A 23,085-nucleotide genomic window follows, 5' to 3' on the forward strand; every position below is an offset into this window, starting at 1 on the left:
TGCAGGCTACCCACTGTGTACCTTCTGGGTCTGGGTGGTGGTGGTGGTGGTGGTGGTGTGACATCTGCAGGTGACAGGTTCTCTTCCCCTGAATATGGTGTTGCCTAGGTGCCTCTTTTGTCGCCCTCTCAGCATTCTGGGGTGCAGGTTCGCCTGTGGATACAGAATGTCCATTTACTGACTTGCCTTGCAGCATTTGTGTTACATTAAATTACATGAGTTGCTATTCACACTAACAGTCCCCTGCTTGCTTATTGACTGATGTGGGGCCCCTGCACTTGTGTTCAGTTCACTCACTGGTATGCTGTATGGGTACTACATCTACCATGATTCATTGCTGGTTGATTGCAAAATGTGGACTGGAGTGGAATTGTTACTTGCTCCTGGGGGTTTGGGGGGGTCACACTATGCTGTGCATGCATCTTACCTTGTCTGGCTGAGCTGTCCATGTCTCCTATGCCACTGATGGTCTCAGGCTGGAGGGTGGACTCCACCAATTCATCCAGGGGTGTGGTTGCAGGCACAGTGGATGGTCCGCCACCTGTCTTCTTTGCCTGTTTTAGCCTGTCAGCCACCCTCTCCTTCGCTTGGGAGCAGAGGTCATACCAGCGCTTCGTCAACTTGTCAGTAGAGTGCTGGGTGACACCAATGGCATTAATGTTGCCTTGTATTTCTAGCCAGATCTTTCTTTTCTGGGATTCTGGAACATGCAGAGATTTCTTCCCAAACTACTGGTCGTGAGTCTTTACCACCTCTTCAATTGAAACCTCCAACTCCTTCCCGCTAAATGTATGCTTCCTCTTCCTCTCTGCAGGCTCCTTTCCCTTCTCCTGTGTGTCCATCCTGGGGTTTGGTGTCTGCCTGCCAACTCTTGTGCAGCTCCTGGGTGTGCGCTCCTGCTCTCTGCCTCTCCCACAGCCTCAGGCACAGTGAAACAGCATGGGTGTGGTCACTTCCTGTGTGTGATGTCATCAGGGTGCACCTGAATGGCAGATTCGCTAATTTCCGAATTTTTAAAATTGCGATTTAGCAAATTCTGATTCGGTAATACCGATTTGGAATGGAGTGTGCGATTATTACCGAATCGCAAACTATTTGCGATGTTTTATCTACATATCGGTTTGTCAGTTTTTAATAGCAATTCGGTAAAAATTGCTATTAAGAACTTGTAAATATCTTTTTACCTACATCTGCCCCTTAGTCAGCAAAGTGGGAGGGGGAACAGAACTGTTTATAACAGCACAAAATGATTGGAAGTTGAGTCTGAGACCAGGTGTTCTGGCAGCTACAAACTCTTAGCATACAAGAACTTGTAAATATCGTTGTACCTACATCTGCCCCTTAGTCAGCAAAGTGGGAGGGGGAACAGAACTGTTTATAACAGCACAATTGATTGACAGTTGAGTCTGAGACCAGGTGTTCTGGCAGCTATAAACTCTTAGCATGCACATTGCTTTTAGCTGAGTCAGGAAGTCGACTAAAATAGACAGCACAGGCAGGGTAAAAGATGAGCAGCAGAGGATGGGAGAATTACTAAGCCAACAAAATGGATGCCACAACCAAGAAGGCTTCAGCTAATGCTTTTTAAAAAAATATATTTTTATTAAGCAACACTTAGTAACTGTACACAAGAAAAAGTGTGTCATATACAAGATTTTAACAGTACTAAATAATTACAGGAAAATTATAAAATACAAAGGATTCTAAACTAACATAGAAATGTTATTTCATTATACACACCTAATACCATTATTCCAAGCCTCTATTGGCGCCCATAGGTTTTGCCCTCGCAATATGGCCTTTTACCCTCTGCTTGCATATATAGCCTTTTCTTGGTTGTAAATCCCTAAGTAGCGTGTCAACCATATTTGGAAGTTAAGGGATTCTCCTCCTTCCACCGAGCTGCTAAGATAATTCTGTACACTGCAGTACCAACAAAGAGGCATGTTTGCTCACTCTTACTGTGCTTAAGTGTACAATCATATCTTAATAGATATAGAGTAGGCGATTCAGCTACTGTATGCCCAAAAGCTTCTTGCCAGAATTTAGTTAGCATTTGCCTGAGGGGTGTTAATTTGTCACATTCATAGAACATATGAATCAGATGCGCTGGACTAGCTCCACATCTAGGGCATTCGCTCTTTTCCCCCAGGTATACAGTTTGGCAGGTGTATAGTATAAATTATATATTGTTTTATACAACTGAGCCTTTAAGTTAGAGGAAACAAATAATTTAGATGAAAGCTGTAGTGACATATCTATATCGACATTAGAGTTATTGAGTTTAGTTGCCCGTGTGGATTCAATATGCTCTAGGTCATCCTTCTGGCTTTCTAATAATATATCATATAATGTACCAATCCTGGTTGATGATTTTCCTATACAATCCAGTAATGGGATGTTTAACACTGAGATATTCGGGATTTTTAACCTGAGGATTGTATTGACTTGAATAAGCTTAAATATATCTGTGTTCTGGATTGAGAATTTGTTTTGAAGGTACAAAAACCTAGCATCTGAGTCGCCATGAAGGAAGTCCCCTAGAGTTAAAACCCCAAAGTTTTCCTATCTCCTGGAGATCTCATCATTGGCTTGTATCGGCAACAGGGAAGAATGCCATAGTGGTGTATATTTGTTAAATTTTGGAATATCGAGTTGTCTCGAGGCTTTCTTCCAGATTCTCCAAGCACTATTTATAATCTTGAACTTAACTTTTTTATAGTATGATGGTTTAACTTGTTTTAGCAATAGGCCTTTTGCCTTCCTTATTACCTAGGGTTAGTTTGTAAATTGATAGTATACTACTTTCTTCTATGGTTGGACCTATCATAGTTATATTAAGCAGAGGTGACATTTGCTGAAGCAGAGCCGCCCATAGATAAAACATTATACTGGTGATTGCTAGACCGCCTCTGTGTGGAGGAAGGGATAAGTACTTCAAAGACCTCCTGACTTTCCCATAATTCCAAATAAACTTACTCATTTGGGATTCTATTATTTTAATAACTTTATCTTCCACTAGTAAGGGTATGGCGCGAAACAAATACAACAGCCTAGGTAAGATATTCATTTTCAGAGAGTTCCCTCTCCCAATAATTGAAAGGTGGAGACTATCAACCTTCTTTACGTCTTTTTTTAAGGTTTTAAGTAGGGGTTTATAGTTTAATTCATTGATGGTCTCTACATTGGGGGATATAGTTATTCCTAGATAGGCAGCATGGTCCACCTTCTTAGGGTCATCGAACCGAATATTGTCAGTGCAAATGACCATTGTTTTGTCTCGATTGAGGGAGTATCCTGAGATCTGACCGAAGGCTTGAATAATCAATTCTATTTCGGCTATTGCCTCTGAGGGGTTAGGTGTTATTACTGCCACGTCATCGGCATAGGCAAGTATCTTGGTATCATAAAGGCCAACCGTGACACGTTTGATTACCTTACTAGCTATTAATTTAAGGATCAGGGGGTTTATGTAAATGGCGAACAATATCGGGGAGCAAGGACACCCCTGCCTTGTTCCTCTTAATATATCAATTAGCCTTGATTCTTGGCCCATTACTAGTGCCCAGACCTTTGGATTGTGGTACATTGCCCTGATTGATTAAGTGAGGCAGGGCCCAAAGTTGATTAATCAAGGGCTGCCCATAAGAATTCCAAAGAGACTCGATCAAAAGCCTTCTCGGCATCCAGGAGGATCATCGACATTTGGCCCCCGTCGCGTTCATGATATCAAATAGCGATATAGCCCTACGAGTGTGGTCCGTGGTGGACTTGCCCGGAATAAAACCGTGCTACCATGGGGAGGCCAGATGTTCGATTACCCCCCTGAGCCGATTAGCCAAGATCTTTGAATATAGCTTTGAGTCCGAGTTTATTAAGGAAATTGGACGGTATGATGAAGGCAACCTGGAGGGCTTCCCTTTCTTGGGGAAAATAAATATATTTGTTTCCTTCCATGAGTCAGGAGGGATGCCACTTACTTGAACCCCTATAAAGAGATCCAACAGATACGGTGTTACACGTTCTCCAAGAATTTTGTACAGTTCGAGTGGGAGTTTATCAGGGCCCGTAGCTTTACCCGAGGCGAGTTCTGACAGGGCCAGTTGTACTTCCGTGTGTGTGATAATTTTTTCTAGATCTTCCCTTGTAATGTCATCAATGATTTTATTTGAGCCAGTCTTGGTTAACCATAAACTAAGGGCATCTCTAATTGCTTCTTGATCGACCATATCCTCATTCTGGTAAAGTTTTTCATAATACTGTCTGAAAACCTCCAATATATCTTCTGGTGTTGTATACTCCTGCCCATCTACTTCGATATGAGTAATTGTATTAAGAGATTGCCTCTGACGAGTGCTTAGAGCGAGCTGTTTCCCAACTCTCTCCCCATCTTCGTAGATTTTATTACGAATTGATTGGTAGGTCTCAGCAGCCTTCTGAGTAAATCTACTATTTAGCGCTGTTTTAAGAATCAGCATTTTCCTTAGAGTAGATCCCCCATCCTCACCTCGCATTATCTGGGAGATATGCTCTTCCTCCATATTAGCTAGCTCTTGCATCTGTAGCTTATTAACATTATTTGCGTCTTTCTTACGCTTAGCTACAAAGCGGATTGTCTCCCCCCTGAGTTCAGCCTTAAAACAATCCCAGACTATGCCCCTGGACGCACTATATTGATTACAGTCAAAAAACCTTGAGTCCATGTCTTAATATATGTAATATATTCTTGGTTCACCAATAATTTTCTATCGAAAGTCCAATTTGCGCGTGGCCTTTTCAGATTAGTTATATCAGGAATAAGAGTCATACGATTGTGATCCGAAATTGTTCCGGAAAGAGTGCTGCTACGCTCTTTCCGCCCATTCTGCGAGCTTGTACCTGTAACCTGTGCTGTTGTAACTCTTTCGTTTTTTTCCTTTTTGCCTTTTGTAACTTGTGCTTGTTATTTCGTCGTTTTACCCCTCGTTCCCCTTTTGCCTTTTGTAACTTGTGCTTGTTTTATTATTCGTTTTACCCCTCGTTCCCCCTTTGCCTTCTGTGCCCTCCCGATTCCCGCCTCGCCCTCTGCTTCCCGCCGCTGCTCCCTGCGGCCCCGCCCCCCGCCGTTCCCATTCGCCACCCCGCTCCCGCCTCCCAGCTGCTCCTCCCTCCCTCAGCCCCTCATATGGAGGCCGCACGGCGGACGCGCGCAGTGGGCGCGCCAAAGGCAAGCCCGTCTACGCCGTCCGCACCTGGACCGCGCCCAGCGCCAGAACCCCTGGTCCTCGACGATGCCAGCCCACCCGACGGACAACGCCGCCACCCTCCACGCACTCAACGCCGGCCGGAACCCCGCCTTCTACCAAGCCACCTCGAAACGCACCCAAGGACCCTTCACCTGCCAAGCCTGCAAATTCACCTGCCTCCGAACCTACACCGCTCCCACCAAGCCGACCAACAGCAACAACCACCTCAAGTGCATCCTGCTCAACACCCGCTCCATCCACAGGCACGCCGTCGAACTCTGGAACCTCCTCGACACAACAGCACCGGACGTCGCCTTCCTCACGGAGACCTGGATGAACGCCTCCTCAGCCCCGACATCGCCATAGCCATCCCAGATGGCTACAAGATCACCCGAAAGGACCGCGTCAACCAAACCAGAGGAGGCATCGCCATCATCCACAGAAACACCCTCCGCATCACGACCAACTCCGACGACACCCTCACCGCTGCCGAGCACCTTCACTTCCAAATACACACCTTTACAGAATCCCTCCTGAGGCGAAAAGCCGGGAGCCACGATAGCGAAAATTTTAATAATTGTATTGTGATATAACTGTGTTTTTAGACTCACCGATCCCCTGGGCACCCAACGCTGCAGCCACAGACACTCCCGCACAGCCGAATGATCGCTGCTGCGGGTGAGTGTTTGGTTTCTTGCCGCCATTCCTGGCCCCATCGGACACGCCCACTCATGCTGGCCACGCCCCCTTCCCAGGACATTTAAATGCGCGCTGAGTTAGAGCGCTGCATTTACAGAATCCCTCCTGAGGCGAAAAGCCGGGAGCAGTGATAGCGAAAATTTTAATAATTGTATTGTGATATAACTGTGTTTTTTGACTCACCGATCCCCTGGGCACCCAAGGCTGCAGCCACAGACACTCCCGCACAGCCGAATAATCGCTGCCGCGGGTGAGTGCTTGGTTTCTTGCCGCCATTCCTGGCCCCATCGGACACGCCCACTCGTGCTGGCAACGCCCCCTTCCCAGGACATTTAAACGCGCGCTGAGTTAGAGCGCTGCATTTACAGAATCCCTCCTTAGGCGAAAAGCCGGGAGCCACGATAGCGAAAATTTTAATAATTGTATTGTGATATAACTGTGTTTTTAGACTCACCGAGCCCCTGGGCACCCAACGCTGCAGCCACAGACACTCCCGCACAGCCGAATAATCGCTGCCGCGGGTGAGTGTTTGGTTTCTTGCCGCCATTCCTGGCCCCATCGGACACGCCCACTCATGCTGGCCAGGCACCCTTCCCAGGACATTTAAACGCGCGCTGAGTTAGAGCGCTGCATTTACAGAATCCCTCCTGAGGCGAAAAGCCGGGAGCCACGATAGCGAAAATTTTAATAATTGTATTGTGATATAACTGTGTTTTTAGACTCACCGATCCCCTGGGCACCCAACGCTGCAGCCACAGACACTCCCGCACAGCCGAATAATCGCTGCCGCGGGTGAGTGTTTGGTTTCTTGCCGCCATTCCTGGCCCCATCGGACATGCCCACTCGTGCTGGCCACGCCCCCTTCCCAGGACATTTAAACGCGCGCTGAGTTAGAGCGCTGCATTTACAGAATCCCTCCCGAGGCGAAAAGCCGGGAGCCACGATAGCGAAAATTTTAATAATTGTATTGTGATATAACTGTGTCTTTAGACTCACCGATCCCCTGGGCACCCAACGCTGCAGCCACAGACACTCCCGCACAGCCGAATAATCGCTGCCGCGGGTGAGTGTTTGGTTTCTCGCCGCCATTCCTGGCCCCATCGGGCACGCCCACTTGTGCTGGCCACGCCCCCTTCTAACACTCTCTTCACCTCTATAAAACATGTTTACCCACCGGAAGCGCAGCGGGCGCGACGATTGCGCGCCGAAGGCGCGCTTAAGGCAAGCTCGTCTGCGCTCATCCGCGCCGAGGCCGGGCCCAGGGCCACCCCCCCTGACTCTGCTGCGCCTTGCACCGCTCAAACTCCGACTGTACTTAAATACACTTCCGATCAACTCCGAAATCTTAAGACCTCGGCAGACCTGTCACATTCTCTATCACATCTTCTATATACAAACCCTATCACAGGTCCTTATAAATGTCCAACTTGCATTACTCCTACCCTTTCGACCAACTCCCCCTCCCAGGTCTTAGCAGCACTTATTAATGTACGCTCTGTCCCTAAACACAAAACCGAAATCTCAGAATTCATTGAGTCACATAACCTAGATCTCTTATTCATTACCGAGACTTGGGGTGATGACTCCTCCGGCCCGGATTTTAAAGCAGCTACCCCCGAAAATTACTGCGTATGTAGACTAGACAGAACTAAAAGAAAGGGTGGAGGGATAGCCATCATGTATAAGAACCACCTCAAAGTTAAAATCACTGATCCTAAATACATTGATTGCGAGGCCTTCTCTTTTTCCATCAGCCTCTCCGGCAACCAATCATTTGTAGGCATGTTACTCTACCGCCCGCCCGGGTCTAGATCTAAATTCCTCAACAATCTTAATAACTTAATTAAGGTCACAGCGGGAGCTCCACATTTCACCATACTGGGAGACTTCAATTTCCATCTTGAATCCATTTGTGACCCTGATACCATGGCGCTAACTAACGATCTATCAGCAGCCGGTTTCCAGCAAATTGTCAATCAGCCTACACATAAAGCTGGACATACCCTAGATGGGTTATTCACCAGTAATCCATACATTTTGGTTTCAGAGGTGATCCCTCTTATCTGGACGGATCACTCAGCAGTCTGCTTTTCCATAAAACTTAAATCCCTTCCATCCTCCACCGTATCATCTTCTCCTATCTCCTCCAGAGACTGGAAAAACATCAATACTTCTCATCTTGCTTCTATGCTGTCCGACAGCATCATCACTACTTAACCGGATCCCTCACTAGCCTCCATTAACTATCTCAACAGCCTAAACATGGCTTGTCACAAACTAGCACCTCTAAAAACCTCCCATCGCAGTAGAAAGCTCCCCTCGGCCCCTTGGTTTACGGAATCCTACGTGTGCAGAGACAACACTGCAGAAATTTGGAAAGATACTGGCGCCGCTACTACAATCCCACGGATAAAATCTAATACAAAAGCGCCCTCTCCAAATATAAAGATCTCATTACCTCTGAAAAGACCATTTATTACACCTCCCAAATCCATCAGGCAAAAAACTCTGCAAGAGAACTGTTTCAGGTGGTTACTCAACTTTCTAACCCCCCCGCCCCTCGCCCTGACGTATCACAAGCCCTTTGTAACTCCCTTGCTAATTTCTTCGAAGACAAAGTCACGTCTATTTTTTCAGCCTTCACCCGTTCTCCCCCCACTACCACTACTAATCTACCGCCACCCACTAATGTGTATTTTCTCGGTCTTCGAAGCAGCCACGGAGGAACAAGTCCGACGCCTAATTTCTGGCACAAAATCAGGATCACCCTTAGATCCTTGTCCTCCTGCCATTCTCAATCTCATCCCAGAAGCTATTTCCCCCGCTCTGACGACTATCTGCAATGCTATGTTTACCACCGGCCTATATCCCTCAGTTTGGAAAGAGGCTATCATTAAGCCACTTCTGAAAAAACCTACTCTAGATCCCCTCCTCCCTGCCAGCTAACGACCCATTGCATGTCTAACTTTCCCAGCAAAAATATTCAAGAAAACTATGAATATACAACTTTCCAAATTCATAGACAAAAACAACCTACTGGATGAAACCCAACTTGGGTTTAGACAGGGTCATGGAACCGAAACCGCTTTAATAAAAGTGGCAGACAAAATAAGGATGACATTAGACAAAGGAGGAGCGGCAGTATTAATACTGCTAGATCTCTGCGCAGCCTTCGACACGGTCGATCATGCCACCCTGATCGACCGTGTCTAAGCAATAGGAATTCAGAACAAGGCCAAAGAACTCCTCGCCTCCTTCTTAGTTGACCGCTCACAGACAGTAAAAATGGGCCATTTCACCTCCCATACCTTCACCCTTCCCTGCGGAGTACCACAGGGCTCCTCGCTAAGTCCGACACTGTTTAACATTTATGTTTTGGACTTAGCGAGGGTGATAAAGTCCTATGGAATTGCCCTCACAACTTACGCCGACGACACACAACTGGTGCTATCTGTACACAACGATGGTGCATCAGTTGCTGTAAACTTCCAAGAAGGAATGCGGGCAATCAGTTCCTGGATGTCATCAAACTGTCTCAAATTAAAATCTGACAAAACAGAGGTGATGACATTCGGGAAACTGGAACCTATTTGGTCCCCTCAATGGTGGCCAACTGAGATGGGAGTTCCACCAGAACCTGTCACTAAGGTTCGTAACCTTGCAGCTAGTCCAGAATGCCTCAGCCAGAATCTTACTAGGCATTCCGAAGTTCACTTCCATCTCCCCGTATATTCAACAACTGCACTGGCTCCCAGTCAGGAGCCGTATAAAATTTAAAGCACTGTGCATTGCCTATAAAGCCATCAACAACTTAGGCCCCCAGTTTCTTAAAAACGCCCTCTGCCCGCTTGAAAATTCAAGAACGCTTCGCTCCTCCTCAGCTCATCTGCTCAAAGTTCCACGAACAAAAAGGGACAACTGGGGTGACAGATGCTTCACGATTTCCACAGCCAAACTTTGGAACGCACTACCCCTTTACATCAAAACGGCCCCTACGCTCATCAGCTTTAGAAAGAAATTAAAAACCTGTTTTTTTTCACACTAATTTCTTCCATAGCTATCGTTCTGTATACTGAGCGCCGAGACACCCCCGGGTAGTTGTGCGCTATAAAAATCGCAAAAAACATAAACATAAACATAAACACCGACCCCAAGACCACCCTCAGAGGCACTCTCATCTACAGACCCCCGGGACCACGCGCCCAATGCAGCGAAGCCATCGCAGACTTCATCAGTCCACAAGCCCTCTCCTCCTCAGACTACATCCTCCTAGGGGACCTCAACTTCCAACTGGAGAACAACAAGGACTGCAACACCGCCGCCCTGCTGGACAACCTCCACAACCTCGGACTCAATCAACTGGTGAACACCCCCACCCACTACGCCGGCCACACGCTTGACCCTATCTTCTCCTCCAGCAAGCACATCTCCATCAGCCAATCCACCGGACTACACTGGACAGATCATAGCTGCATCCACTTCAGCTTCAGGAGAACCACGACCCACCACCACCCGCAACAGGTTCCCCGCAGAAGATGGAGCAAGATCACCACCGACCAGCTCACCGCCGCCTTCAGCCAGAACCCACCCGCCAACACGACCGATCCCAACGAAGCAGCCCGCAACCTCACACAGTGGCTCACCAACTGCGCCGACGACCTCGCACCACTGAAAAACCCTCCCAGCAGATCCGACTGCAGGAAAGCCCCGTGGTTCAGCAACGACCTCAAAAACTCCAAGAAAACCTGCCGCCCCCTCGAGAAAGCCTGGCGCCACGACCAGACAATAGAAAACATGACAGCCCTCAAGAACGCCACCCGCAAACACCACCAGCTGATCCGCACCACCAAAAGGACAACATTCAAAGAAAGACTGGACAACACCACCCACAACAGCCAGGAACTCTTCAGCATCATGAAAGAGCTCTCCAACCCCAGCGCCTGCAACAACGAGATCACACCCTCGCAAGACCTCTGCGACTCACTCGCCTCGTTCTTCCACCGCAAGATCGCAGACATACACAACAGCTTCGGAGCACAGACCACGCACCCAACCACCGAACCAACGCCCCCCCCACCACCCTCTGCACCTGGACCCCGGTCAGCACCGAAGACACCACCCACCTGATGAACACCATCCACTCCGGCTCCCCAACCGACCCCTGCCCACACCACATCTTCAACAAAGCCGACTCCATCATCGCACCCAAACTCTGGAACATCATCAACAGCTCCTTCGCATCCGCCACCTTGCCGGAGAGTTGGAAACATGCCGAGCTGAGCACCCTCCTGAAGAAACCCACAGCGGACCCCACGGACCTCAAGAACTTCCGCCCCATCTCACTCCTCCCCTTCCCGGCCAAAGTCATTGAGAACACCGTCAACAGACAACTCTCCTCCTTCCTCGAGTCCAGCGGATCCCTCGACCCCTCGCAGTCCGGCTTCCGAGCAAACCACAGCACCGAGACCGCCCTCATCGCAGCTACTGACGACATCAGGTCCCTGCTCGACAACAGGGAAACTGCCGCCCTCATCCTCCTAGACCTCTCAGCAGCCTTCGACACCGTATGCCACCGCACCCTGATACAGCGCCTCAGCAACACCGGAATCCGAGGAGCGGCCCTGGAGTGGATCATCTCGTTCCTCGCCGGAAGAACCCAGAGAGTCCGCCTCCCCCCGTTCTGATCCGTGGCCACCGAAATCATCTGCGGCGTTCCGCAGGGATCCTCACTCAGCCCCACCCTCTTCAACATCTACATGAGCCCTCTCGCAGCCATCGCATGCCAACACAACTTAAACATCATCTCCTACGCCGACGACACCCAGCTGATCCTCTCCCTCACCAACGACCCCGCCACCGCCAGCCTCCAGGAAGGAATGAAAGACGTCGCGGAATGGATGAAGCTCAGCCGTCTGAAACTGAACTCAGACAAGACGGAAGTCCTCATCCTGGGACCATCCCCTTCTGCCTGGGACGACTCCTGGAGGCCCCCCGCCCTGGGCACCGCACCCAAGCCACCGGACCATGCACACAACCTGGGCTTCATCCTGGACTCCTCCCTCACGATGACCAAGCAAGTCAACGCCGTCTCGTCTTCCTGCTTCAACACTCTGCGCATGCTCCGAAAGATCTTCCCGTGGATCCCCACAGAAACCAGGAAGATGGTCACCCAGGCCCTCGTCACCAGCCGGCTGGACTACAGGAACACCCTCTACGCTGGAACTACAGCCAAACTCCAGAAAAGACTCCAGCGCATTCAGAAAGCTTCTGCACGACTCATCCTGGACATCCCTCGCCACAGCCACATCTCTGCCTAACTGAAAGACCTGCACTGGCTCCCTGTCAGCAAGAGGATCACGTTCAGACTCCTCACCCACGCACACAAGGATCTCCACGACATGGCCCCGAAATACCTCAACAGCCGCCTCACATTCTACACACCCACCCGCCAGCTCTGATCCGCCAGCCTCGCCCTCGCCTCCATCCCACGAATTCGCAAATCCACTGCCGGAGGAAGATCCTTCTCCTACCTGGCGGCCAAGACATGGGACTCCCTCCTCACACACCTACGGCTGACCCTGGACCATCTCTCCTTCAGGAAACAACTCAAGACCTGGCTGTTCGAGCAGTAGCGACCCCCCCCCCCCCCCCCAGCGCCTTGAGACCCTAGCGGGTGAGTAGCGTGCTTTACAAATTTGACTGATTGATTGATTGATTGATGTTTTTGGGGATTTACTGATTTGTGCTCCGCCAGAGCACTCCCTAGTAGTCCAAATGTAATCGATACGAACATACTGATTATGAGGATATGAGAAGTAGGTGTAGCCGGGGTCAGATTGGTGTTTTAAGTCCCAGATATCGATTAGATCTAAACTCTCTTTGAGTTGGGAGATGGCTCTGAACACTTTTGGTTTACGTCCGGCATATGTGTGAGTACCCCTAATTTGCCTTGACATATTACCCCCCAGAGAAATATTAAAGTCCCCACAGAATATTACTGTTCTGGGCCAAGAAGCTCATTCTAACTCCAGTTCTTCAAATATGAAGGGGTTATCCTGATTAGACGCATATACTGTACATATTGTTCTACCGATTTTAAGCTCTATAATAGCCCACCTTCCTAGGGAGTCCACTAATTTGCATACTGCTTTCCCCAAAAACGGCGACACCCTGTATTCTGGATGTCTGTGTTGTGGCTGCCAACAAATTGTACCCAGAGATCTTTAATAAGTCTCGATCGTTCCATGTAATGTGAGTCTCCTGAAGACAAAGTACATCAAATGAGTTTTGACTAATTATCCCTGACAACCGGGCCCTTTTATCCTATCGTTAAGTCCCGCCACATTCCAGGAGCATATTTTTAATTTACCCATGGTATTTTTTGTTTTGATTTTAACAAGGAAAACCTAGTATGTATTCTTTTGGATTTTTCCTGTGTGAAATTCCTGCCTAAATTCCACCTCACATCTGATAGTTCGGCCTCATGTGCGTCAACCTGTTCATGATTTGCAGCAATCTTAGACTCGTTTGATACAATTCGAGACTCTAAGTCTGCCATTCGATCGCTAAACGCACCGACTGTTCTAGTCAACTTGCGCACCACCCCTTGCACTTTACGCAGGGTCGCTTGGGCCTTATGCCCATCTTGCGATGTCTCCTCTCTGTGCACAGCTATGGCTTGTAGAACGGTGTCAAGTGTAGGTGTAGTTGGATTCAGGTTTGTTGGAGAGCCTGACAGTTGTAATGTATTTATTAGACCTGAAGGTACTGCCGGTGCTGTTAGCTGATTTGTGAGCTGATTTGTAGGAGTATAGTCCCATGCTAGCTCGGCTGCGCCGTGATGGCTCTTTCTGCGTTTTAGGACGTTTTTTTTACCTGTCTTGGAATCTTTCATATTCATTTCATCCTCACTTGCATCACTTAGAGGAGAGCCCGTGCCATCATCGGACCACTCAAGTTCATCCGAGAATGAAAAAAAGTAACTCAGATCTTTTTCCTTATCCAGGTTCGCCTCAGTACTGTTCCCAATAGCCTCTGCTGTCACCGACCCCTCAGGCCCTGACTCAGTCTGAGGTGCATCTTTTTGACATAGCACAATATTGGCCCCTGGCTGGCTCAGATTGCTACTGCTACTGCCTGGAGCTGCCATCTCCGTTTGATCAGGCATTCTCTGATTGCCCATGTACACCGGGGGAGCGGAGGGTATAGTTTCATCAATGGCTGGGGGGGCGGTTAGGCCAGTGTCAATGGTAGCCTTTTCATTTTGAGCCATTTTGCCCCCTGTTCTATCTGAGGGGCATCACCCCCGGATTCTATAATGTTGCGTTGAGAGCTTACCGGGCTTGCTCCATTAACGCGGTCACAAGCTGGACCAGGCATGTCCGTGTTACAGTCAGTAACGCTGCTCCTCCCCACTGCCGGAGTCTGCTGAACGCCTCGCTGTCCCTTCCCGACTTGACACAGAAGGAGCTTCGCCGGCGTCTTCCGAAGTAGATCCGCAACTGACGGGCCGGTCAAACTGCCTTTCCCGGCAGTCGCAGTTCCCTGCTTCGGTGTCTTTGTTGCGGTGGCAGCTTCCGAGGTGCCACTGGCTTGTCTGCCCGGGTCCACTCCGTCTCGCTGGGCTATTCTTGCAGCCCTTGCTTTAGCGGCTGCTGCCACTGCTGCCGCATTCTTTGTTGCCATGTTGCTGCCTCTGAAGTCCGTGGCGTTACCTCCGTCGGCCTCCCGCTCCAGATCTCCAGCGAAGTACGTTTGCTTGGCGGCACTGCGAGTCTTGTGGTGAGTTTTGTTGCCATCCTTACACAAGTGGCGGATCACTATAAGGCCGATCAAGGATCCCAGTGTCAAGATCCGGTTCCTGACAGACGCCCTTGCATAGTGATCAGCCGTTTTCTCTTGTGCCTCTGTCTTTCCGTTTAAGTTCTTTCGATATTGCCACATTGTTCTATCCGGCAATTTGTAGCATCGGTAGTATCAGTGGCCGCGGAGTTCAGGATTCACCCCCCTTGTTTATCCGATCCACTTTGCACACGCACACTGCATGTCCCGCATTTCTTTAGACCTCAAGCACTTGTCAGAGCGCACCGCGATCTCACACGATCGCCATCTTGCCTCCTATAGAATGGCTTCAGCTAATGCTAACGGAAATTATTTCAGATTTCCACAGTCGGTGCTGTAATTTGGCAGCTGCGCCGCATGCTTGCAGCAGCTGCACCGCAATGCTCGCAGCAGCTGCATTTGGTCCACTGGATGCGAGGAGGAACTAACAAGGTTTCCTGCATGATTGCGCAAGTGTGTGCCTTTCCCCCCAACTCCCCCACCATGGAACCTAGGGGGCACTTGGTCTTTTGTTTGCATTACTGGGTGCAACCTCGATGGAGGCCCCAGAGCGTGGTGTGTAACCGCCACCAGGAACTTGCCTGGATCACCAATTTAAAGGTAGTGGGAGCACAGGTACTCCTGTGCCCTACATTTGGTGCATGATTACCACATAATGTTTAAGTTTAAGAGCGTGGGTGCACTGTGCCCAATGTTCTTATGGCTATATATGGTGATGTATGTGCTTTTTCTGATCTATATTGCACTACATGCACTAATGTTATGATGTATGTCATTTTTAGTCTTGCCTAGTTCAGGATAGCGAGTACTATCTGAGTAATTGCAAAGTGTGCAAAGTATTTATGATTCATATAATCTTGCTCTGGTTTTATGTATAATATAATTTATTTTTATGTAATCCCATGTGGTGTGGAGTCTCTTTTGTGGTGTATTCATTGTGTTCCTGTGTGAGTGTGTTGCAGAAATGTTTTACACATTGCCTCGGATGATAAACTTGCTTTATCTGCGCCAAGCTACCCGAGGGTGAGCACAGGTTATCTTTATTTTGTAACTGACTTGCCCCGATTAGAGTGAGGGGTTCTCCCTGACTTAGGTGCATACCCCAGCCAAAAAGAAACCCCATTTTTTTATTTTTTTATTTCGGCATTGATTTTCAAATAACAACAAAACAAATCAATAGTAATACACTGCTTGAAAGCACATCTCCAAGATGATAACAATCATGCTAAAAGCACAGAAACTTAGTCAAAAGAAATATAAAAAAATATGAGTGGAAAGGAACGTGGGTCAGCCATGCCAAGAAGTCAGAAACCCCATTTCTAGGATGGGGTCAAATGCTTTTAAAGCATATATCGCTCTCTAAAACTTTCATTCTCTACCTTAATGGAGCAACCTCTTAAATGACTAATTGCATCTACATTTTTAAGTTAAAGAGATGGTAGTAGGGGCATAATGAGCCCATCACTTTGACAGCTACAGCAGGGGTGGGTCCCTTTATGGGCCACTTCTGTTTGCAACTCGGCAGACAAAATCATAATTGACACTATGAAAGAATAAAGCGTCAATAGAAGAGAAAGCGGGAGCAAGGAAATACAAAAAAACGGGTAAACTAAGAAGGGACATATGGAATATTGAATAGAAGGAAGTGTGAAGGATGGAGGTATGAGTGGATGGATGAATGAGTGGGTGGATGAATGTCTTAGTAGACTGAGGAATGAGTGAATGGATAGGTGGATAGACAGATAAAAGGATGGGCCGATGGATTGATGGTAACGTGATGGATGGATGGATGAGTGAGAGAAAGGATGAGCAAATGGATGGCAGAGTGGATGGGCGAGTGAATGGATGGTCCAGTGGATGGATGAAGGGATGGATGAATGGCAGAGTCAATAGATGGAAAGATGGCAGAGTGGATGGATGGATCCCAGGCCCAGCTCTCTCATGCTGCTGCATCGCTCTGCTTCCTCCCCATTTTCTGAGTCTTTTCTCCTGCCTTTGTCTCATTTTTCACAGCTTTCTCCACGTCCATTTTTATGCATGCTTTCTCCTGATTTTGCCTTGTTTTTGACTGCTTTCTCCTTCCTCTCCCCATTTGTTTGCATGCTTTCTCCTGCTTTTGCTCCATTTATCACTGCTTTCCCCTTCCTTTCCACTATTTTTCTGTTTTCCCTCATTATTTACTGCTTCTCCTTCTTTTATTTCCTCATTTGCCACCCATTTTCCCGCCTCCTGACTTGCCCTGCTCATCGCCTCCAAGCGCTTTCTCCTTCCTCTCCCACGTTTTTCTGAGTGCTTTCTCCTGATTTTCCCTTGTTTTTTACTGCTTTCTCCTTCCTCTTTTCCGTTTTTCGGAGTGCTTTCTCCTGCTTTTGCCACATTTATCACTGATTTCCCCTAACTTTCCCCCCTTATTTTTTTTGTGAGTGCTTTCGTTTGCTATACCCTCATTTTTCACTGCTTGTTCTTGTTTTTTTTCTCATTTGCCGCTCCTGCCTACCACTTGTTTTACTGCTCCTTACCTAGCCCTGCCCACCGCATCCCATGGCTTTCTCCTTCCTCTCCCCCGTTTTTCTGAGTGCTTTCTACTTCTTTTCCCTCATTTTTCACTGCTTCTCCTTGTTTTTTTCCTCAACTGCCTCTACTGCCTATTTTTCCGTCTTCTGCCTAGCTCTGCCCACTGCCTCCCAGCACCCCTTACTCCTCCCAAGACCTACTTAATGGAGGCCGCAGCGCAACCCCATTGAGCAGGTCCTAGGTCCAGATCTCCCGTGCTGCTGCACCACTTTGCTTCCTCACAGTTTGCTGAGTGCTTTCTCGACGCTTTTGCCTCATTTTTACTGCTTTCTCCTTCATTTCCCCGTTTTCCTGAGAGCTTTCTCCCGCTTTTGCCTCATTTTTTACTGTTCTCTCCTTTTCTCCCCATTTTCCTGAGGGCTTTTGTCTGCTTCTGAGTGATTACTCCTGCTTTTGCCCCATTTGTCAATGCTTTCCCTTTCCTTTCCCCTTTTGTCTATGTGATTTCTCCTCATTTTTCACTGCTTCTCCTTTTTTTTTTTATCTTGCCGCTCCTGCATGCTGCCCGTTTTCCTGCCTCCTGCCTACCCCCGCCCCGCCCAGTGCTTTCTCCTTCCTCTTCCCTGCTTTACCATTCATTTTTTTTACAGCTTTGTCTGTCCTTTCCCCCATGTTTCTGGGAGTTTTCTCTTGCTTTTTCCTTGTTTTTGCTGCTTTCTCCTCCATGCTCTGTTTAGCTGAGTGCTTTCTCCTTCTTTTCCCTCATATTTTACTGCTACTCCTTGTTTTTTTCTTCACTTCCAGTTCCTGCCTGTTTCTCCGACTCCCGTCTGGGCCCGCCCACTTCCTCCCAGTGCCCCTCCCTTCTCCCAAGACCTACTTAATGGAGGCCGCAGTGCGACCCTCTTGTGCAGGCCCCGGACCCAGCTCTCCCGTACTGCTCCACCGCTCTGCTTACTCCACGTTTTTCTGAGTGCTTTCTCCTGCTTTTGCCTAGTTTTTTTTATTGCTCCCTCATTTTCCCCCGTTTTTCTGAGTGCTTTCTCCTGTTTATGTCTCATCTTTTACTGCTTTCTCCTTTCTCTCCCCCATTTTTCTGAGTGATTTCTCCTGCTTTTGCCTCTTTTTTCATGAATTTCTCAGTGAAGCGGCTAGCAACTCCAGCGCCTTGAGACCCTCACAGGTGATTTGCCACGCTTTATTAATCTAATGGATGGGTGAATGGCAGAGTAGATGGGTTGATGAAAAGGGGAAAAATTGAATGATGCATGAAAAAAAATGGATGTAAGAATGTAAAAGTGAAATAATGGATATAAGCTGGTGTATTGATCATATCTCAAATAACGTGTGTAAGGCTCAGTCCCAGGCTAAGGGACAGGGAGCATTTTATAATGTTCAGTTAGAAGATATTTGTCTCATCTTCTATCTGTTTATCAGGTCAAAATTCCTGCTAATCTACTGTATGCAGAAAGCTCATAGATATATCAAGATGGTGCTTTTTAATAAAGTCAAGGGGTAGATTTTGAGAAGATTAATATCCTGTAACACCTTAGCATCAGTGGCAGCCCTAAGGCTAGAATTCGGGATTAAAAGCACCTATGGACAAGGTCTGGCGGGTATTGTTTGGTGGGCTTCCTGCCACAAGAAAAGTGAAGGGATACTCTAAGGTATTATATGAGAAAGGAAATTATTGTGGAGAAAAAGAAAAAACTCTATTCTACAGGAATTTCACATTTCCCTTCTAGTAGTTTTGGCATGACCAAAGTCAATTGCTTTCACTTTCCACCTCCCAATTAAAGGCCCGTTTAAAACAGGCTTTGTTGGTTCTTAGCTTTTGCTTGGACGACGAAGCTTGTGGTAAGAAAAGGGGCTACTAAAAGTTAAAGGATACTATTGCTATGAAAAAAGTCCAACTGTATGTGAAATGGAATGTGCCTCATGGGTTAGATGTTTCCTACGATTGGATATTTTGCCTCTAAATTGTTTAACATCTAAATGGTATGGAACTTCTGAAATCTGTAGCCTTTGTCAGAAAGGTTTTCAATGTCTGGAGCACTTTTTATTTGTTTGCCTGGCTTTATTACTGTACTGCCGTACATTCTTGAGGCCTATATTTCTGAAATTGTCGGTACGATCTTCCTCCGAAGCCTTACAACTACTGTTTAATCCCCCTAATCAAATGTTCTGTTGTTGAATTTTTAAATTTTTGAAATGCTTTTTAAAATGTATATTGATACTAGTATGAATACTGGATTAGTGATGTTTATGTTTCTATGACTTGATGAATTCTATGGATTCTTTTTAATGGCATTGGGGAATTATGTTCTATGTTCTAAATTGAATTAAATTGTTTTGTGTATTCTCTTTTGTGGATGTCTTAGGAGTTCCAAATCATGATAATAAACTTTATTTGGTGTATGAAAGGGTGAAAGGATGAATGGATAGAAGCCTGGATGGAAGAGAAGTTCGAGCTCCTCTAGGGAGGTGTCGGCTTACTTGCTTTGTGCCATCAAAGCTTTATATCAATGCTGGGGGTAATTTTCTGGCTACCCCCTTAGGCAGACAGACAGGGTCGGACTGGGACAATAAATAGGCCAGGACAGCAAAGAAAATGTATCTTCTGTAAGTAAATTCGTTTTATTAAAATTAATTTTAATTAATTATAAATTGGCCAGCATTTGCAAATCGGGCTGTTTTGAATACAGAATTAGTGTTTTACAGCATACGAGCGACAGCATGCGTTTGTGCTTGCTGCAGGCAAAGTTGGAGGCAATATCATGGGAGTCAACAATAAAACACAAAAACCAAGATTATAAAACAGGCCCACAAATAGCCAAAAACTGTCCCATAAACGGATCTGTCAGTCCAGACTTAAACCACTGTCAGATTGCCCTATAGTCCAGTACCCCGACCCTGTTGACAGGTGTGCTATTGGGCCATCTACACTTGATAACAGTAGCGTCTGGTTTATGGGCAAAGTGGGGAGTGGAGGGACGAACGAACCTGGACGAACAACAAAAATAATAATAATAAAATAACTTACCTGTTCAACGTTACTGCTTTGTATTGTGCACAATGATTGCCTTTATTTCTTCATCATAGCGAAAGTTACGCTCTACTTTGTAACTGTTCCAAGTAAAACCACTTTTCGAAATGGGTTTCTGACATGGGGTTAGCACTTCAGAAATACTGTTGCTATTTTGAGACAATTTCTTCATCGGGGTAAAAAGCAGTGATTTCTGAAACGTGTCTCATTGTATACACTTAATCACACAACTTTATTAGATCTTTTTAAAACAGATCACAAAAGTACAAATTCATCCTAAATGTTACAAGACAGGTTATATAACCATATATACAAAGTTTAAAAGACCATTATATCAAGTTAGGCATGTGCATAGTAAAACAATTCTCATGAAAACCATTAAAATCAATTAAAATCCTAAAAATTTCTTACTAACAATTAAGCCCATATTGCTTAGATGAGTCCAGTTCTATCTTAGTTTCTACAAATTAAGGCAACGTCCCCCGCATTTTCCTCTTTCTAATACAAGTTCACAAAAATGAAGCTAGGGAAAAGCACACAAACGGATCCGGGAGAGCCTTTAACCCCTTCGCTGCGGGGGTAAGTCCCCCACGGCGTGGGGGGGGGGGGCCACGGCGCCGCGGTGCTCGTGACGAGCCCAGCAAGAAGGACAAGCCCCCGAAGGACCCGCTGCTGAAGTTAGGGAGCCGGGCTGCCTCGCAACCGGATACCCAGTCCACGCAACTGGAGGACGTGGAGGCGCCGGCTACCAAGGCCTTCATGCTGGAGCTTTTTGCCGCCATTAAGGAAGACATCCTGGAAATCTGTTCCCAACTTTCCTCTGATCTCCGTGAAATGCGGCGGGATGTCGAGGCCATTGGTGAGAGGGTGGCGAACCTAGAGGACCATGATTTGGGCACTGCCGAAGAGCTCCATCAGCTCCAGCAAGATGTTATTCGGCTAACGGAACAGAACCTTCGACCTACAGGCGCATACCAAAGATCTGGAAAATCGCTCGCGGAGGAATAACATCAGGATCCGAGCGGTCCCCTGGAAGGGAGAGGGGGATAGCTTGCGGGAGTATGTGACGGCGTTGTTCTGACAGATCCTAGATGAGGGGGACGACCTCGACCTTCAGCTGAACAGGGTACATCGAGTTGGCTTCCCGAGGAGCGCTAAGGCCCCCCCATCGGACATCTTAGTCTGTGTCTACGACTTCCAGATCAAGGAGCAGATTCTACGCAAAGCTCGAACCCTCCCCTCGTTACAGTTTCGCGGGCATCAACCTGCCCTTTTTCAGGATCTAGCGGCCTCTACCCTCATCAAGCGTTGCAGTTTCAGACCAATCACCACGTACTTGCGGGAGCAAGGCATTCCCTACTCATGGGGGCACCCGTTCCGCATAATTTTTAAGTTTAAGGAAAAACTCTTGCAGCTTCGCTCCCTGGATGCAGCATTTGAGGCGCTGGGCTTGGAGAGGTCGGACACTCCCACTAGTCCGGCCAGGTCTCCCGCTCAGCGAGGCAGGCGCTCCACTGAATGGCAGACCGTGGGGAGATCGCACCCGCTGGGGAAACCAGACCCTTCTGCCAGTCTCATGGAAAGAGAGGCGGCCGTCTCCTTGGTGGCACTGGTGACTGACAGCGAGGGTGCTTCTTGAATGCTGTTTGTTTGGCCCGGGATGAGTTGAATGGCGGCGTCGGGAGGGGGCCCTGGGAGTTAAGACTGTGATATCCACTCCTCTTTTGTCCCTAGTGAAAAGTGGTGCCCTGTATTAGGGTTGGGTACGGTTCTGAATGGCGCCACGTGTCCTTTCTAGAATGATCCCTTTGACGAATATTGGTCATTTCCCAGCTTGCTTTACACTCTTTTTAAGGTTTTGTTATGTTGTAGGGTGCTTGGGGAGGGGTTTTGGGGAAGGGGTTGTTTTTGGGGCTCCGCATCAGTTCTCTGGGTGGGTTAGTGTCGGTTGGGGTGGCTGGGTGCCTCCGATATGTCCTCATGTGGCCCTGTCTCAGATGTTCCGGCTAGTGCCTTCGTCCATCTCCGGCGAATATTAGTAGGGATCTGAACATTGTTAGCTTGAATGTTCGGGGCCTCAATAACCCTGTTAAGTGTGCAGCCATACTATCGCTATTAGAGAATGCGGACGGGGATGTGTGTCTGTTGCAGGAGACCCATCTCCTCTCCAAAGATACTAAGAGGATGAAGGACAGGTGCTTCCCTGTGCAGTTGTGGTCCTCAGGTCCGGAAAAGAAACATGGGGTGGCTATCCTGTTTAGCGCTAGGGCCCACCGCAAGATCCTATCCCAAGTGGTTGATATTAGGGGGCGCTTCCTGGCGGTCCGGGTTCACTGGGGGGACACACACTTCACAGTGGGCTCACTGTATGCACCAAACGAACGCCAAGAGCCCTTTTTGAAGGCGGCTCTCGCCGAGTTGCTAGCCTCCCCAGATGTCTATGTGCTGGTAGGAGGGGACCTGAATGTAGTGATGGATTCAAAGCTGGATAGATCTGCTGCGCGCTCACACCAATCGGGAGCCCTCTCGCAGGGAGGGAAGCAGTGGTTGCAAGACGGAGGGCTGCATGACATTTGGCGCACTCAGCATCCTCTAGAGCGCGATTTCACTTATTATTCCTCAGCTCACAAAACGTATGCGTGCTTAGATCACTTCCTGGCTAGGACTTCCCTCATGCCCCATTTGTCTGAAGCAGCTATTTCCCCGCACTCTTTGTTTAATTCCTTCCTGGAGTCTTGGGAGGTGACTCCCTCCATGTCG

General features: G+C 47.8%; 1 protein-coding gene across 3 annotated transcripts in view; it reads left to right on the top strand.

Annotated features, from left to right (window-relative positions):
- The window catches only part of LOC144770102 (sterile alpha motif domain-containing protein 9-like), a 554,812-nt gene that overhangs the window by 388,829 nt on the left and 142,898 nt on the right, over positions 1 to 23,085 (top strand). Inside the window, exon 1 of one of the 3 annotated variants that reach the window (XM_078654354.1) lies at positions 14,344 to 14,705. The exons of 1 other annotated variant lie outside the window; for it this stretch is intronic. In XM_078654354.1, coding sequence (XP_078510480.1) covers positions 14,608 to 14,705 — 98 coding nt within the window. In that variant the 5' untranslated portion in view covers positions 14,344 to 14,607. Of the gene's footprint in view, positions 1 to 14,343; positions 14,706 to 23,085 lie in introns of those variants that run through there. One more of the 3 variants, XM_078654355.1, reaches the window with a different exon arrangement.

Source organism: Lissotriton helveticus, chromosome 7, assembly GCF_964261635.1.
Source record: "Lissotriton helveticus chromosome 7, aLisHel1.1, whole genome shotgun sequence".
NCBI classification, from domain to species: domain Eukaryota; kingdom Metazoa; phylum Chordata; class Amphibia; order Caudata; family Salamandridae; genus Lissotriton; species Lissotriton helveticus.